The sequence below is a fragment of the Prionailurus bengalensis genome, chromosome C2, assembly GCF_016509475.1.
Source record: "Prionailurus bengalensis isolate Pbe53 chromosome C2, Fcat_Pben_1.1_paternal_pri, whole genome shotgun sequence".
NCBI classification, from domain to species: Eukaryota; Metazoa; Chordata; class Mammalia; order Carnivora; family Felidae; genus Prionailurus; species Prionailurus bengalensis.
Window position 1 is genome coordinate 46,035,428 of NC_057350.1, and position 15,233 is coordinate 46,050,660.

At 36.7% G+C, this 15,233-nt stretch overlaps 1 protein-coding gene across 2 annotated transcripts in view; it reads left to right on the forward strand.

Moving 5' to 3' along the window:
• The first annotated feature begins 346 nt into the window (after positions 1-346).
• Positions 347-15,233, forward strand: part of ARL6 (ADP ribosylation factor like GTPase 6) — a 41,733-nt gene continuing 26,846 nt past the window's right edge. The window contains exons 1-4 of one of the 2 annotated variants that reach the window (XM_043593919.1): positions 347-781; positions 3,398-3,547; positions 11,252-11,313; positions 11,752-11,820. In XM_043593919.1, coding sequence (XP_043449854.1) covers positions 3,425-3,547; positions 11,252-11,313; positions 11,752-11,820 — 254 coding nt within the window. In that variant the 5' untranslated portion in view covers positions 347-781; positions 3,398-3,424. The remainder of the gene's footprint in view (positions 782-3,397; positions 3,548-11,251; positions 11,314-11,751; positions 11,821-15,233) is intronic. The other variant, XM_043593918.1, reaches the window with a different exon arrangement.

Sequence of the window (15,233 nt, forward strand, 5' to 3'; positions counted from 1 at the left end):
CTCCCTAACATTTTTACTTCTCCAGGACTCCAGAGCCTGAGGCCTAACACAGCCCGGAAAGCCTCGGTTTAAGGGGCATCGGGGCAACTCCGGTGCACGCCTTGCCAGAGTGGGCACAGTTGTGTCTTTCAGTCGTTGCCATCACGCTGCCGCGCGTGCCGGGTAAACACACGTAGGTTTCTTGGCGCTCTGGCAGCCACAAGAAGGGCCCGCCCCAAATGGGTGAAATTGCTGATACTCTCCCGAGAGCCTGGGAGAAATCCGGACGGAAAGAAACGCCCACAACAAACGCCAGGCCAGGCGCTTCCCAGCAGGCTGTGCGCGCTCCTACAACTCCCATCATGCTCCATCCGGGACAGCACTGCTCCTCGCAGGAAGGCGGCAGTTCACCCCGCCACCTGTCTAAACACATTCTTTAATACTCCTCGGTGTGCCTCTGGCATTTTCCGGTGCTCTTCAATCCCATAAACAAGAGCACCAAGTCTGACTTCCTAAAACTCCAAGGAGGCGTGGCTTCGGGACCGGAAGAACGTCCGGTTGCCTAGGGAACGCTACGCGCCTAGGCGCCTGCCCAGCCACTGATGCTCCGGCTGTGGCACAAGCTACCAATTCACCCAACTTGTAGAAGCGGCTTTGCTCAGGAGCAGGGATTCTTCCAATGGAAGCATAGAGAAGAAGGCTGAGAGACGCCCGATTCTTAACCCAGAGACGGTTACGAGCGAGTGGCCCATTCCTGTACCTCTTCAGCTCCTGGGCCCGCAAGACCAACCTCAAAGACCAGGTATCTCCCCGCCCCCTATCTGTAGCCAGCGCTGCCACCACCGCCACCACTCCCGCCGCGTTTTAGAATTGCGTTTTAAAATTGCTTTTTACTCTTTCCTAGTTTTTTTTTTTTTCCACTGTGTACCGTTGTTTCTAAAGTTTAAGAGGTGGAAAAGGAAAGCTGGTTTATGCGGTTAGTACAAGGGACCCCAGAAAACTCTTTGAACTGGGTTGGGCATATGTTTGTTTGGTTTTAACACCGCCCAGTTTTTTGTTTTTATTTGGTTTGTGGAAAACGTAATTGAAGTTTCATCATCAAAAACTAAAAGCCTAATAAAAATGCCTGAAGTACTAAGAGTGAGCTATAATTCACTCTAGGAATACTCCTTAAAGTTTACAAAGTACCATTCGTGGTGTTTTCTCTGCCCGACCACTATCTCTGAGGCCTACTTTCCAAGCCCTTTACTGTCTGTAGATAACATCCTAATTCTTCAAGACTCTTCTGGCAACAAGTAATCCTTTAGAAAGAATCTCAGATCACAATCAAGAGAATTGATTGGTGTGCAGAGAGAGGAAAACAATAAAACAGTAAGATAATAAACTGGAAAGGTAGATTGGAGCCACGCTGTGAACCTTAAAAGCTATGGGAGAAAGTTTGGACTTTATTCTGAAAGCCAGTAGTTCTCAATAGTAACTGTACATCAGAAACACTGTGTAACTTTTCAAAATACAGATGCCCTAATCCCTTCATCAGAATTACTTCAAGTAGTTGATTCCCCTGTGCAGCAAAAGTTGACAGGGCTTTAGACGTAGTGAGCTACAGAAAACTTTAATTTTATCTCCCACTGTGCACATAGGGCATTGTAAATAAACGTTAAGTGGCTTAAATTGTTATCTTTTCTTCTTTCATGCATGCAAAAATTAAACTTACAGAAATGTATGATTACTAAGAAATAGAAGCATGTATAAGGCTATAATTATAGCTTTTAGAACAACTGACTTCTAAATTGTATGCCCCCAAATATTTCATTAACAAGCATTAGGTTTGATAATCCATGAAAAAGGGTTGGAAAATCACAATCCAGGGTTCTATGGAAAATGAATTGAATATTCATGTATCAAGCTTTTGACAATCAGTGCTTTATAGTGGATGCTCAAAGGAGGAGGATGTGAGAAGTAGTCATTTTTTTAAAAAATCTGTTCAAATTGTATGAAAAATGGAAAATAAGATACTGCCTTTATATTAGTATGTTTGGTACAATAAATAACAAAGTGAGTAATAGCAAATCTACTTTCAATTAAAATGGTCTGTGTGAATTGCTTCATATCAGAAGGCTAACTTATAGTAGATTCTACAAATGCTCCTTAAGTGGAGATTTAAAGGAATTGATGGAGTGAGAGTTCAATCTCCAGCACAAGGAGAAAAGTGGCACAAGTGGAGTACCTGAGATCAAACCCATCCCTTGGATAAAACAACTGTGGCTCTGTTTTATAGGCCCCATGCTTGTGTGGGGCATTGTACCTTCTCTTTTCTGCGCATCATTGGAATTCCGTTATGAAATTTCCCCAACAGGCCTAAGCAAAATCGATGACGCAGCCTCCTTTGGGATGCACTTGTCTTGGGAACCTCATCATTTAAGTTGCTGCAAGCTCACAGCCTTCAAGGAATGGCCTTGCCTAGGATAGTGTGGGTTAAAAAGTACTGAAGGAGCTGGGGAATGACAGGCTTCTGGAACCTTAGATGGAGATGAGAATAAATCAATTAAATGAGATGACTATTTAGAGAACTCAGAAATGATGGTTAAAATAATAGGAAATACTTTGGACACAGGCAGATTGCAGTTGCTGCTATAGTAGTCCGGGCAGCAGTTGAGAGCTGACAACAGGGATATCTCTCTTCTGCCATCACGTTATAATGTTTTGGGGAGGGATGGACCCAAAGGGAGCACCTTTGGAAAGTTTCATTTGGAATGTTCATAGCAGGTTATGAACAAGCAATATGTCTAGCAATGTATATTAAGATAAATATATCTGTTAGGATTCTTTGTTCCTATCGATAGAAAATGCAACCTAAGCTGATAGAAGCAAATAAACAAAAACAGTAAATTTAATAGTTCACATTATTGCATAATACAACAATGGGCCTGGCTTCAGAAAAAGATTTAGCCAGTGGCACAAATAATGTAGCTAAAATCTAAGTTTTTCTCTCTCTTTTTTTTTTAATCTGCCTTCTAAGCTTCCGCATTAGGCTTAGCATGAACCCCTTTGCCCATTCATTGTTCCAGATTTCCAGAAAAGGCTGCATATATTTTCAAGATCACAAGTGGCATAGTCCACACAATACTGAGTTTAACCACATTTTCTTCTTAAATATTATAAATTACAATGAGAAAAGTACAGTTATTTCAAGGGCATTATTCTGTGTGTTACCTAGGGTTGTAAGCTGCCAATCTGCATTTCAGTTAAGGCTCCTTTGTGATAATCAGCTTAAATTCTGTTTACTAAATACAGAGCTACACTGACATGGTTTTTATCATTATGTCTTTAAATTATTAAATTTTTGATGCACATGCTCATATTTTCCTTACCTAAAGTGCCTGTGATTGATATTTCATTTTTACTTTCTGACTTGCAGCTGGTTTGTAAATATTTGAATCACATTATGGGATTGCTAGACAGACTTTCAGGCTTGCTTGGCCTAAGGAAGAAGGAGGTTCATGTTTTGTGCCTTGGGCTGGATAATAGTGGCAAAACAACAATCATTAACAAACTTAAACCTTCAAATGTAAGTATCTTTTTTAGATGCTTTAAGTATTTTCTGCAAGAGAAAGTTAATATGCAGTATTATTTTGTTTGCCATCATTACTTCAGATAATCATGTTATGAAATCCTGTTAACCTTGTAGTACCTTAAAGTAATAAATGTCAGGGTGCCATAATTTGCAGTGTATTTTATGCAGGTATACATTAGTAATACTTGTCTTGATAAATATGTCTTGATAATTATTTAAATTGGAATATTTTCCAAATGTCTTTTTTTCTCTAAAGATTCTCACAGATTTGCAAAGTTTACTCTTAGGTAGCATTGCCTTCTTTTTGGCTCTTTCTTAATAAGCAAAGGGAAAGGTGAATCATTTTTATGGGTTCTATGGATAAGTAGACAGTTTACCAGGAGTGTGGTATACCTATCAGTAGTAGTAAGCCGAATGACTTTAAGTCATAGAAGTAATAAGTATATGAAAATATAATTTTAATAACTGTAAAATATATAAAGCTATACATTCAACACATGGTACATAAGTTGAAGTTAGGTTCTGCTACACATAAAGAAAACCCACATAACAGTGGACTAAGTAAGTAAGAGGTTTCTTTTTCTGTCACCTAAATAAGTCCTGAGGAGGTATTCCAGGGCTGGTAGTACAGGAGGTATTCCAGGGCTGCGGTCAGTTGTGAGATATCCAGGCATCTTCCATCTTTCTGTTATGCTATTCCAAGTGCCTGGTTTTCATCTTCAAGATCTCCACATGGTCACCTTGCTTAACTATTATATCTGTATTCTAAGTCACCAGGAGGAGAAAAGAATAAGCTGAAGGAATAGACCTTCTTCCTAAATAAGCCCTCTTTAAAGAGCTTACCCAGAAGCACCAACTGATGATTCCTAACTTACATTTCATTGGCTACCCCTAACTATAAATAAAGCTGGATTTTTTAAAGTTTATTTATTTATTTTGATAGAGAGAGCGAGAGAGAATGGGGGGAGAGGGAGAGAGAATATTAGACTCCTCACTGTCAGTGCAGAGCCTGTTGTGGGGCTCCATCCCACAAACAGTGAGGTCATGCCCTGAGCCAAAATCAAGAGTCGGCCACTTAACCGACTGAGCAACCCAGGTGCCCCTAAGCTGGATTTTTTTTTTTTTAAAGCAAGGCATACTGCTGCTTCCAGGAATAATAAGGATCCTGTAAGTATAAAAGAAGGAGAGAATGGATATTGAATAGACAACTAACATTTACAGTTGTAAATACACTTATTTAGGTAAAAGCCATTAGTGAAAAATGTAGAGTGAAAAAATAGACTGCATACAGATGGGACAAAAAACAAGCTGGTACTTTTAATGACTAAATGGCTAAAGAATGGGAAATATTGCTCCTAAATATAGTAGTTGAAGATGAATTTTATTGTCTTCAAATAATGCTTCAGATTGGGCAGAATAGACAGCCTTACTACTCCATTTTCTTTTGCAACAGCTTTAGTTTTACTTCTGTTTAGTTGGAGATTGCTTTGGAATTACAAAAACACCATTATTTCTTTTTTTCTGGTCATTATTCCCTTCTACATGGATGAGTTTGCCACAGAAAAACAACTAACTGCTGGTGTATCTTCAGGTTGGAGATAGTTTGAGGCAGCCAGGATAAGAAGTCGAAGATGGATTTGGAAGGCAATTTAGTTAATTTACGGAGTTCGCCACTGAGTTGGGAGTCAGCTCAGGCATACATGCTGAAGTCAGGCAGAGATCAAAAATACCACCTTTGGGGTGCCTGGGTGGCTCAGTCCGTTAAGTGTCCAACTTCAGCTCAGGTCATGATCTCACGGTTCATGAGTTCGAGCCCCACATCAGTCTCTGTGCTTTCAGTGAAGAGCCTGTTGGGAATCTCTCTCTCCCTCTTTCTCTGCCTTTCCCCTGCTTGTATGCTCTCTCTCTCTCTCTCAAAATAAATAAATAAACTTAAAAAAAAAATACCAGCTTTATTTAAAAGGTTGATTTTGGAGGGTGAGGTTAGGTCTGTTCAGAGGAGTTGCTAACACTCTATTGTATTGAGATTGGCCTCCCAAAATTTCAAGTTTTGCTCCTCAGGGAAAAATCCTACTCTTCTAGGTTTATTGAATGGCTAAGATCAGATGAGAGTGCATGCTTGTGATAAGCATGTGGCTTGTGATAAGCATGAGGAGAGAGAGGAAGAATGAAGAATGCTCAGTTCACTTCACAAACTGGGCAAAGGAATAATTCTTTTCCCATGGAGAGGAATAAATTGGTGGAGGGGAGATTGAGAAATAAGGAGTATCATTTAATGAAGTTTTCTCTATATGAAGACAGGAAAAAAGAGATTCTTCCCCAATAAGGCAAAGATCAGGTCAAAAAGCCCACATAGGTTGGAGTCTATCTCCTGACTTTGTGATTATACGAAATTTCTTTATCAGTCCTGAAGAGGAAGATAAAGCAACCTACCCAGTTGGATGGGGTCCAGAATTGAATTTAAAGAACAGTGAGTATATGTTAAAAGTAGAGCCATACCCAACTGTGCCTGGGCCCATAATCAGTACTGTGGATCAGCTATCAGAAGATCCGTATGGGCAAATGCTTAAACTCAGTGACTGGTGACCTGCGTTTCTGTGGGTAAAGCTGTCAGCAATAAGCGAACAAGATTATAAGGAAATTTTTTAAGCAAGGGCCTATTCTGTCAGAGGTGTTTACACTTTTCTCCACATCAGAGAATAGCCTCAAAGGTAAATTTTTTTGTTTTGGTAAAACTGATCTCAAATAAGTACAAAATTATTGAAACCAGAGCCACCATTAATAACCACAAAATGGACCAGTCCCCCAATATCTACTGTACTCATCCATCCTCCCCAACTTTTTCCATCCTCCCCAACAATATAGTAATCTTATGTTCCAAAATATGGTTATTACCATAGGAAGAATCTTCCTTGGTATGGATGCAAACAGCTTTCTTACCTGAACAAGGATATTCTTTTGAAGACAATGGCTCTTATTTTTTAAATTAGCTATGGATTTTTTTTCATAGTTTCTTTTGTCATTTCTAGGGATTTGGGTCAAAAAGGGAAGGAGACAGCATGCTCAGTCTGGATCTTAAAATAATCTTTTTTTTTTTTTTTTTTTTTTTTTTTTCTTAGAAAGAGAGCACATGAGCAGGGCAGAGGGAGAGAGAGAGAAAGAAAAAGAGCAAGAGAGAGAATCAAGCAAGCTCCATGCACAGCATGGAGCCTGATGCAGGGCTCAATCACACAATCCTGGGATCATGACCTGAGCTGAAATCAAGAATCGGATGCTCAGCCATCTAAGACACCCAGACACCCCTGTGATCTTATAATACCCCCATTTCAGACTAGTTTTGTAACCTGTTAACCCTGCCTAACACACCACATTAGTCAGGAAGAGCCCTTCGGAAAACCTGGGTTCACAGCCAGTAACTAAGGTTTTTTAATTAATCTTCCATTGTTTTCCAACATCCCTGTCTCTCTGTTACCTCTGGTGAACTACAAAACTAGCCTAGACTTGCTATACAGCTATTTTAAGGGGATGATCACCTACTTTCTAACACCACTTCCTGAGATTTAATCTTTAGGCAACTACCCTGTCTCCTTGAATAACTGACCTCTAGATCCTAAGAACACAGTAAGTTGCTTTGCTTTTTTTTTTTTTTTTAATTTGGTGCTAATAGCCAAAGGAAAGGCTCCCAATCTCTGTCACACAGGTATAGATAATAACTCTTGTTTCCTCAGTGTCTCTGTACTGAAGAAATCTCTTGTGAGCTTACATCCACTATTAGAAACATTATTTTTAAAAGTTTACTTACTTATTTTGAGAGAGAAAGAAAGACAGCATGCCCACACAAGTTGGGGAGGGGCAGAAAGAGAGAGGGAGATAGAGAATATCCAAGCAGGCTCTGCGCTGTCAGAGCAGAACCTGACACAGGGCTCAATCCCACAAACCACAAGAACATGAACTGAGCTGAAGTCAGAAGTCAGACACTTAACCGACTGAGCCTCCCAGGTACCTCTAGAAAGATTATTTTTAATGAATTAAGTGAATTATAGAAATCTACAATGCTCTATCAAGAAACTTCTTGCAAAAAAATTTGCAAATCTTATTTTATAGTAACGTCTCTTTTTTTTTGTCTGTGGATAGAAGCAGTTTCTAGGTAACTAGATACTTCCCGGCCCCAAAATGGCTTTAAGCTATCTTAATGCTTATTTATTGTCAATGTATTGAGGTTGCTGGTGTTTTCTAAACTGATGAATGGGGGTGAGGAGGCATTTTAACCTGATCACTGGAGAATCTGGTCTTAGCTGTATTTTCTTAGAGATGCACTCTATAAATATCTTTCTTTTCCAATTCCCAACCACCCCCCCTTTCCCACATAAATGCCATTATACTACCACATCATCCTGATTTGTATGATTTAAAACAATCTGAAATACCTTGCATATTTGATTGGTAGCTTGTTTATTAAATGTTTCCTCATAAATTTAAATTCCTTAAGAGCATATATCTCATATTAATCAACACTAAATCCCAAATAATATTGCAAGGTATATAAGTGTATTTTGGGTGAATGGACTGATGGATTATTTTTCTATTTTCATTTTTGGGCAGGGAATGATGATTGATGGCACCAAGGATATCATGTTTACTAGACCAACCAAATAGAATTCTATCTCAGAAATCCTGTTCTATTCTTGTTAACATTAGTCTATCCTTGGGCTGTGTCAGATAGACTATTCCACTGACGTGATAATTCCTATACTCTTTGCTTGCTTTGTACTATTCCCTGAGCAAGTTAGAGAATGACCAAATGTATTTGTTCCTAGATAGAGCAGAGGACGATTAATGTTGGAGATTGTTCTCTAGAAGAAAATGAATCCTACTTGAATCTGGAAGCACCAGCTCACATACCTTGTTTTATCCTAATTAATTTGTGGAATTTCTTCTTTCTAATTATCTTACATTACAACTTTAGAAATGATGGGAAGAAAAGAAAGTTGATTAATTTTATCCCTGTTAATTAAAACAGCACGTTAAAAGAGAAGATCTGGAAACAAAGAGTTTGTGCAGAAGCTGGGTGATTGTGAAGAGACTAGGCAAATGTTCTAACTACAGTTCAGTGAGGATAGGGCTATTCTTTTGAGGTGTATCTTGTGAGATTTCTTTTTTTAAAAAAAAATTTTTAATGCTTATTTATTTTGGGGAGAGAGACAGAACACAAGCAGGGGAAGGGTGGAGAGAGAGACATAGAGTCCAAAGCAGGCTCCAGGCTCTCAGCTGTCAGCACAGAACCTGACATGGAGCTCGAACCCACAAACCATGAGATCATGACCTAAGCCGAAGTCGGACACTTAACTGACTGAGCTGCTCAGGCGCCCCTGAGATTTCTTTAAACATTTAACTTCCTTGCTTTTTTATTACTGTTATATTTTTCCTGATAATAATAGCTGATGATTTTATTATGATTGTGATCAAAATCAAAAACCAAAACAGTGGGTTATTTAGGGACAACAAAAATTAGGAAACTCTTTAATCCAAAGTTTGTTTTGCAGTGAAGAAACCCTAAGATCTGAGGCAGGACTCTGAATCACAGGAAATGAATTCTAACATAAACAGAAAGATATTTTTGGAAGAATATAGGCAGCTCATAAGAAAGAAAAGCTGAATAAACAAACTTCAGAAAAGCAAAACTGGGCATCTCTAGGGAGACCTTTTCACTAGCACATTGCTACTAAGGTGACTAAGCTCCAGTGACTTTTCAGCTTCTGTCTTTGCATTTGAATTTTAAATTTCCAGAAGTAGACTACCAAATTAAATGTAATGGTGTGAGGCAACAGTTTTCTTTCTACTCCTGCTGTTTTCACACAAAAGCAACATGATGAACTAAAGGGTGATCTTTTTAAGTTACACTGTGATTGATTGCATGGAGAAAGGTGGAAAGAGACTGAAATCAGTGACTATAATTATGATATTTGTTGAGTATTTACTATGGGCCTGACACTGTATTGAGTATTTTGCATTCATTAACTAATTTAATTCTCATGATAACTTTACAAGTTAAAGATAATAACAGATTTCACATTTGAGAAAACTAAGGTTTGGAGAAGTTAAGTAACTTGTCTAAGATAGCATATTAACAATTAAGAGTAATTACAAGTTTTTTGTAATAAAGCAAAGCAAGAAGTGATAAGTTAGTGAGATAGGACCAATAAAACTTAGGGAATGGTTATATTAAAAAATGTAAAAAAAAAAAAAAAGCAGTCAGTTCTGAACTCAGGTTCAGAAAATGAGTGGATTTTTTTTTTATTCAAAGGGAGGAATAGTTTTGATGGTGGAACTGTTAGGAGGCATTTGATGACTTACAATTTAAGTCTTTTTTTTTTTTTAAGTATATTTATTTTGAGAGAAAGAGAGAGAGAGTGGCAGAGGGGCAGAGAGAGAGGAGTGAGAGAGAATCCCAAGCAGGCTTTACACTGCCAGCACAGAGCCTGACATGGGGCTCAATTTTATGAATTGTGAGATCATGACTTGAACCCAAATCAGGAGTCAGATACTCAACCAACTGAGCCACCCAGACACCCCAGTTTAAGGCACTTTAATTGCCATTACCAATTAAGTCACTTAATTGACTTTCTAACATGTCTCCTGCTGTACTTTTGCCCCCTTATATCTCTTCACACAGAATTCCCCACCATGACCTTCGAGGCTCTACCTCTCTTTATTACATACAGCTCTCTGCCTTACTCAGTACATTTTAAATTTTTTTTTTCAATGTTTATTTATTTTTGGGACAGAGACAGAGCATGAACGGGGGAGGAGCAGAGAGAGAGGGAGACACAGAATCGGAAACAGGCTCCAGGCTCTGAGCCATCACCCCAGAGCCCGACGCGAGGCTCGAACTCACGGACCGCGAGATCGTGACCTGGCTGAAGTCGGACGCTTAACCGACTGCGCCACCCAGGCGCCCCAGTACATTTTAGATATACAGGTCTTATACTTTTCCTCAGTGACAAGTTCCTTCCTGCATTGGGGTCATTGCACTGGCTAATTCCTTTGACTGGAATATTCTTTGCCAAGATCTCATCATAGCTTTTCTCCTTTTTGATATTTACTCTTGGGTCAGATGTCACCTCCTCAGAGAGGCTCTTCCATGCCCCATACCAACCTCCTCCCCCATTGCCTCCCATCCCCAAATCACCTTTCTTTTTTTTTTTTTTCCCCAAATCACCTTTCATTGTACTTATCACTGCCTGAAATCGTGTTCATTTGTAGTTTACTTGGTTATTGCTGTTTACCTTCTTTAGATAATAAGCTCAGTGAGAGCAGGGGCCATGTATATTCACCATCTAGATATGAGAACAGTCCCCTATAGTATATAGAAACTCATTAAGTATGTGGTGAAAGATTACAAAGTCCTGTATGTGAACTCGGAATGACTCATCAAACCGCTTTAAGGCTGTGGTAACTTGCAGCAAGCCACAAAATATGAATTAAGACATACACATTATACAGATTCATATTAGTAAACCTTGAACTTCTGTAAAGCATTCACATGCTGTGATCCCACTGTAAAAATTATAATTTTGTTTAATTCTGTCATCTCCTTAGTGAAAAATTTTAGAATTGGATATTGGATATTTTTTTTAACCTGAGGAATAATTCATCTTTGGTAATTGCAAATTTCTAAATTTATCTTTTCTCTTAAAGGCTCAATCTCAAGATATAGTTCCAACCATAGGATTCAGCATAGAGAAATTCAAATCGTCCAGGTAATTCACTTTATTATGCTTGTGACTAAGAAGTTTTGGGTGAAAAAGTGATAATATTAGATCTACCTTGTCATTCCTTCTACTTTTAGAAAAATTAATTTGTTGTTTCAGAAATCCATAAGTATTAAAATATTTGTACCACTACCTATGGATTATTTTTCAGAATTTAGAGTTTAGACAAATTCTGATAATCTCTCTAGTAAGGAAAACATTTTTTATATGTTACTTATTGAAAAATATTTATATTCAAAAAATTTATTTTATGGGACTTGTACTTGAAAATTGATTCAAATTGCATATTGCATATCCAAAGGTGGCTTCTTTGAAAAAAATTTAAAATTTTAAATAGAAGTGACACCTTAAGTTAGTAATTTATAAGGTAGTCATTGTTTTGTTTGGTGTTTGATTTTGTTTTGTTTTTATTGTCTTTTTCTGTAGTTTGTCTTTTACAGTGTTTGACATGTCAGGTCAAGGAAGATACAGAAATCTCTGGGAGCACTATTATAAGTAAGTATGTTTATGAATGTTAGTTAACTAGATGATTATATTTTAATAACAAATAATGATTAACAGATAAATACAAAAGATTACATGGGCTAGGTTGCAATGTTTATTTTTCATATAATTTAAGCACATTTTCTAATTTAAAAAGATACATAATCATACTTTATATTATTTTTCAAAGGCTTCAGGCCCTTCATGACTTTGGTTCTTTGCATATGCTGTTCGCTCTGTTTTTAATGCCCTCTTTTATTTTGTTTAAAGTTAATATAGTCATGCTTTAAGGCTAACTCAAAAGTCACCTCCTCTGTGAAATTTCACCAATGTTGCCCAGGTATTCTGTCCCCAGCATTCACATAGTACTTTGCCCATTCACACCTCTGTAATCATAATTCTTAGGTCTTAAAGTCCTGTACCAAACCTGCCTCCATAGTGAGAGTATGAATTCCTCAAGAGCAGGGATTATTTCTTATTAAGGTTTTTTTCTTCAAGGCCAAGTATGATGCTGGACATATACATCAGTACATATTTATTGAATAAATTTAGTTAAAATAATAGTACTAACAGTTGATCCATTTTTCTATAACCAATTCTAAACAAGATATTTTTCAGTATATGCACATCAAGTGCTCACTAATCACTGCAGATTAAGAACTATCAAGTTACATTGGCTCAGAGCCTGGAGCCTGTTTCCGATTCTGTGTCTCCCTCTCTCTCTGCCCCTCCCCTGTTCATGCTTCGTCTCTCTCTGTCCCAAAAATAAATAAACGTTGAAAAAAAAAATTAAAAAAAAAACAAAAAAACAAAAAGGGGGCGCCTGGGTGGCGCAGTCGGTTGAGCGTCCGACTTCAGCCAGGTCACGATCTCGCGGTCCCTGAGTTCGAGCCCCGCATCAGGCTCTGGGCTGATGGCTCAGAGCCTGGAGCCTGTTTCTGATTCTGTGTCTCCCTCTCTCTCTGCCCCTCCCCTGTTCATGCTCTGTCTCTCTCTGTCCCCAAAATAAATAAACGTTGAAAAAAAAAAATTAAAAAAAAAAAAAAAGAACTATCAAGTTACTAGGATCCAAATGTATTATATCCTCTCAAGATTTGCATGTGGTATTAAAATGAATTCATTAACTTCTAATATTGCTAGGACTCCTTCATATATAAGCAATGTAAATTACTTTTGGAGTCTGAAACTTATAATCAGTATCGTTTGACTAAATGCCCTTTTGTCATTATGAACTCTTGTTTTCAATGGTTATGACATGACTGCCAGATCTGATTTTAATTTTTTTTTTGATTCTTTCCTGCAAATATGTGATAAAAAATATACATAGAAAATAGTACTTTAAAAAAAGGAAATGTTTCTTTTTTTTTTTAAGTTTATTAATTTATTTTGAGAGACAGAGACAGCATGAGTGGGGTAGGGGCAGAGAGAGGGAGAGAGAAAATCCCAAGCAGGCTCTGCACTGTCAGCACAGAGCCCGATGTGGGGCTTGACCTCATGAACCGTGTGATCATGACCTGAGCCCAAAACCAAATGTCGGATGCTTAACTTACTGAACCACCCAGACACTCCAAAAGGAAATGTTTCTTATTTTAATTCCTTTTTCTTCAAAATCTTTTTGGAAGAAGTTAATTAATTATGAACACTATAGATAAATTGTAGGTTGAAAAGTGAATATGGTTACTATGGAGAAGTTTATAATAATAGTAAATTTATATCTTGTATCTCTATATTTTTCTAATTATGAAAGAACAAATTCATTTTAATCTGTTAGACTGAAAGAGGTTAAAAAGATTAAGTGTACTGTTGGCAAAACAAGTCATTCTTGTGGTGGGAATGTAACATCTTTTTCAGGGAGATTTACCAGTATCTGTTAAAATGAAAAATGTTCATGCTCTCCAGCCATCATTTTGCTGCTTGAAAAGTATCCTATGACTAACACTGGTGGGCAAAGATATACACTGAAAATTGTGTGTTGAACCCTGTTTATAATGACATATCTCAATTATAAAAAGAAAAATAGTATTCTTAATAAAAATATGTGCTTAGTATATATAGAGAAGAAAAAAAATAGGTGGAATGTACACCTAACCATTAATAGCATTTGTTTTGGGAACAACAAGATTATAAGGGAAGTTTACTTTGTCACTTATATGATTCTATAATATTAATTATTATATAATTTTTGCATCTTATCCTTATAATATGAAAAAGTAATAAAATATAAAATATAAGGAGTGCACTTTTTTTAATATTTGAAAAATATAGAAGAGAATATAAAAAAGTTGTTTCCATAAATCTCACTACTAATAAATTTGCTATTGTTAATCTTTTTTGTATATTTCTTCTTTTTTAAAATATAAAATACACACTTTACATAATTGAGAAAGGAACATTATAAATTGCCATATATAGTTTTTTATCCTGCTTTTTCAGTTAACATTCATGATAAGAATAAATCAGGAAAAACATACAAAGAATATAACTAATGCATGGCTACCTGTTATTTTTTCATATGCCTATGCCTATTTTTTGGTCATTTTTCTATTTTTGGACATAAAGGTTTTTCTCAGTTTTTGAAGATTATAAACAGCCCTTCAGTTAACACATCTTTCTGCATAAATCTTTGTCATAGTCCATGTTTCCTCAGAATAAATTTCAGAAATAAAATTACTGGTTCAAAGTGATTGAACATTTTTAAAGCTCTTGGTAGATCTTTCCAGTCATATCAGTTTCTATGGCTACTACTAATAAATGACTGGTGATAATCTGTATTCATTTTTTTTAATGGTAGAAGAAATAGAACTAGAAAGTTGTTTTATTTTTATATTCGTGTGATTACTAATGACATTGAACTTTAAAAGAATAACTTACTACTAGAATAAGTGATTCATAAAAAAAGTATAAATGTCCAGTAAATATATGAAAAAATATTGAACTTCACTAGCAATTAATGAAATACAATGTAAATATGCTTTTAAAATGGCAAAAATGGAAAACTGTTAAGAAGCCATACAGGAAAGGGGTGGGAAAAGTACTGATATTAGTATAAGTATGATGTTGATAAAGCATGTCTGGAATACAATTTGTCAGTGTTTATCTAAAACTTTTAATTTTGTATATATTCCTAGAAATTTTAGTCCTAAGAACAAATCTTAAAGTATCAAAAAATTTAAAAATTGTATTTAGGAGGATGTTTATTCCAAACTTTTTCATAATCATGAAAATTAAGAATAATCTCTAAGTCCAACAATAGAAGTTTGGCACAGTATTTGATGACACCATGCAATGAAAGGGTCAGAGGGAATCAGTGACTTTTTTTTTAAGGGCCAGTGAGATCTATAGGTGAACCCTTAAGCAAGTTCAGTAGCTGGTTATCAGTAGATGGTTATCAGTTAAAAAAAAATCAAATTGAATAAAATAAAAGC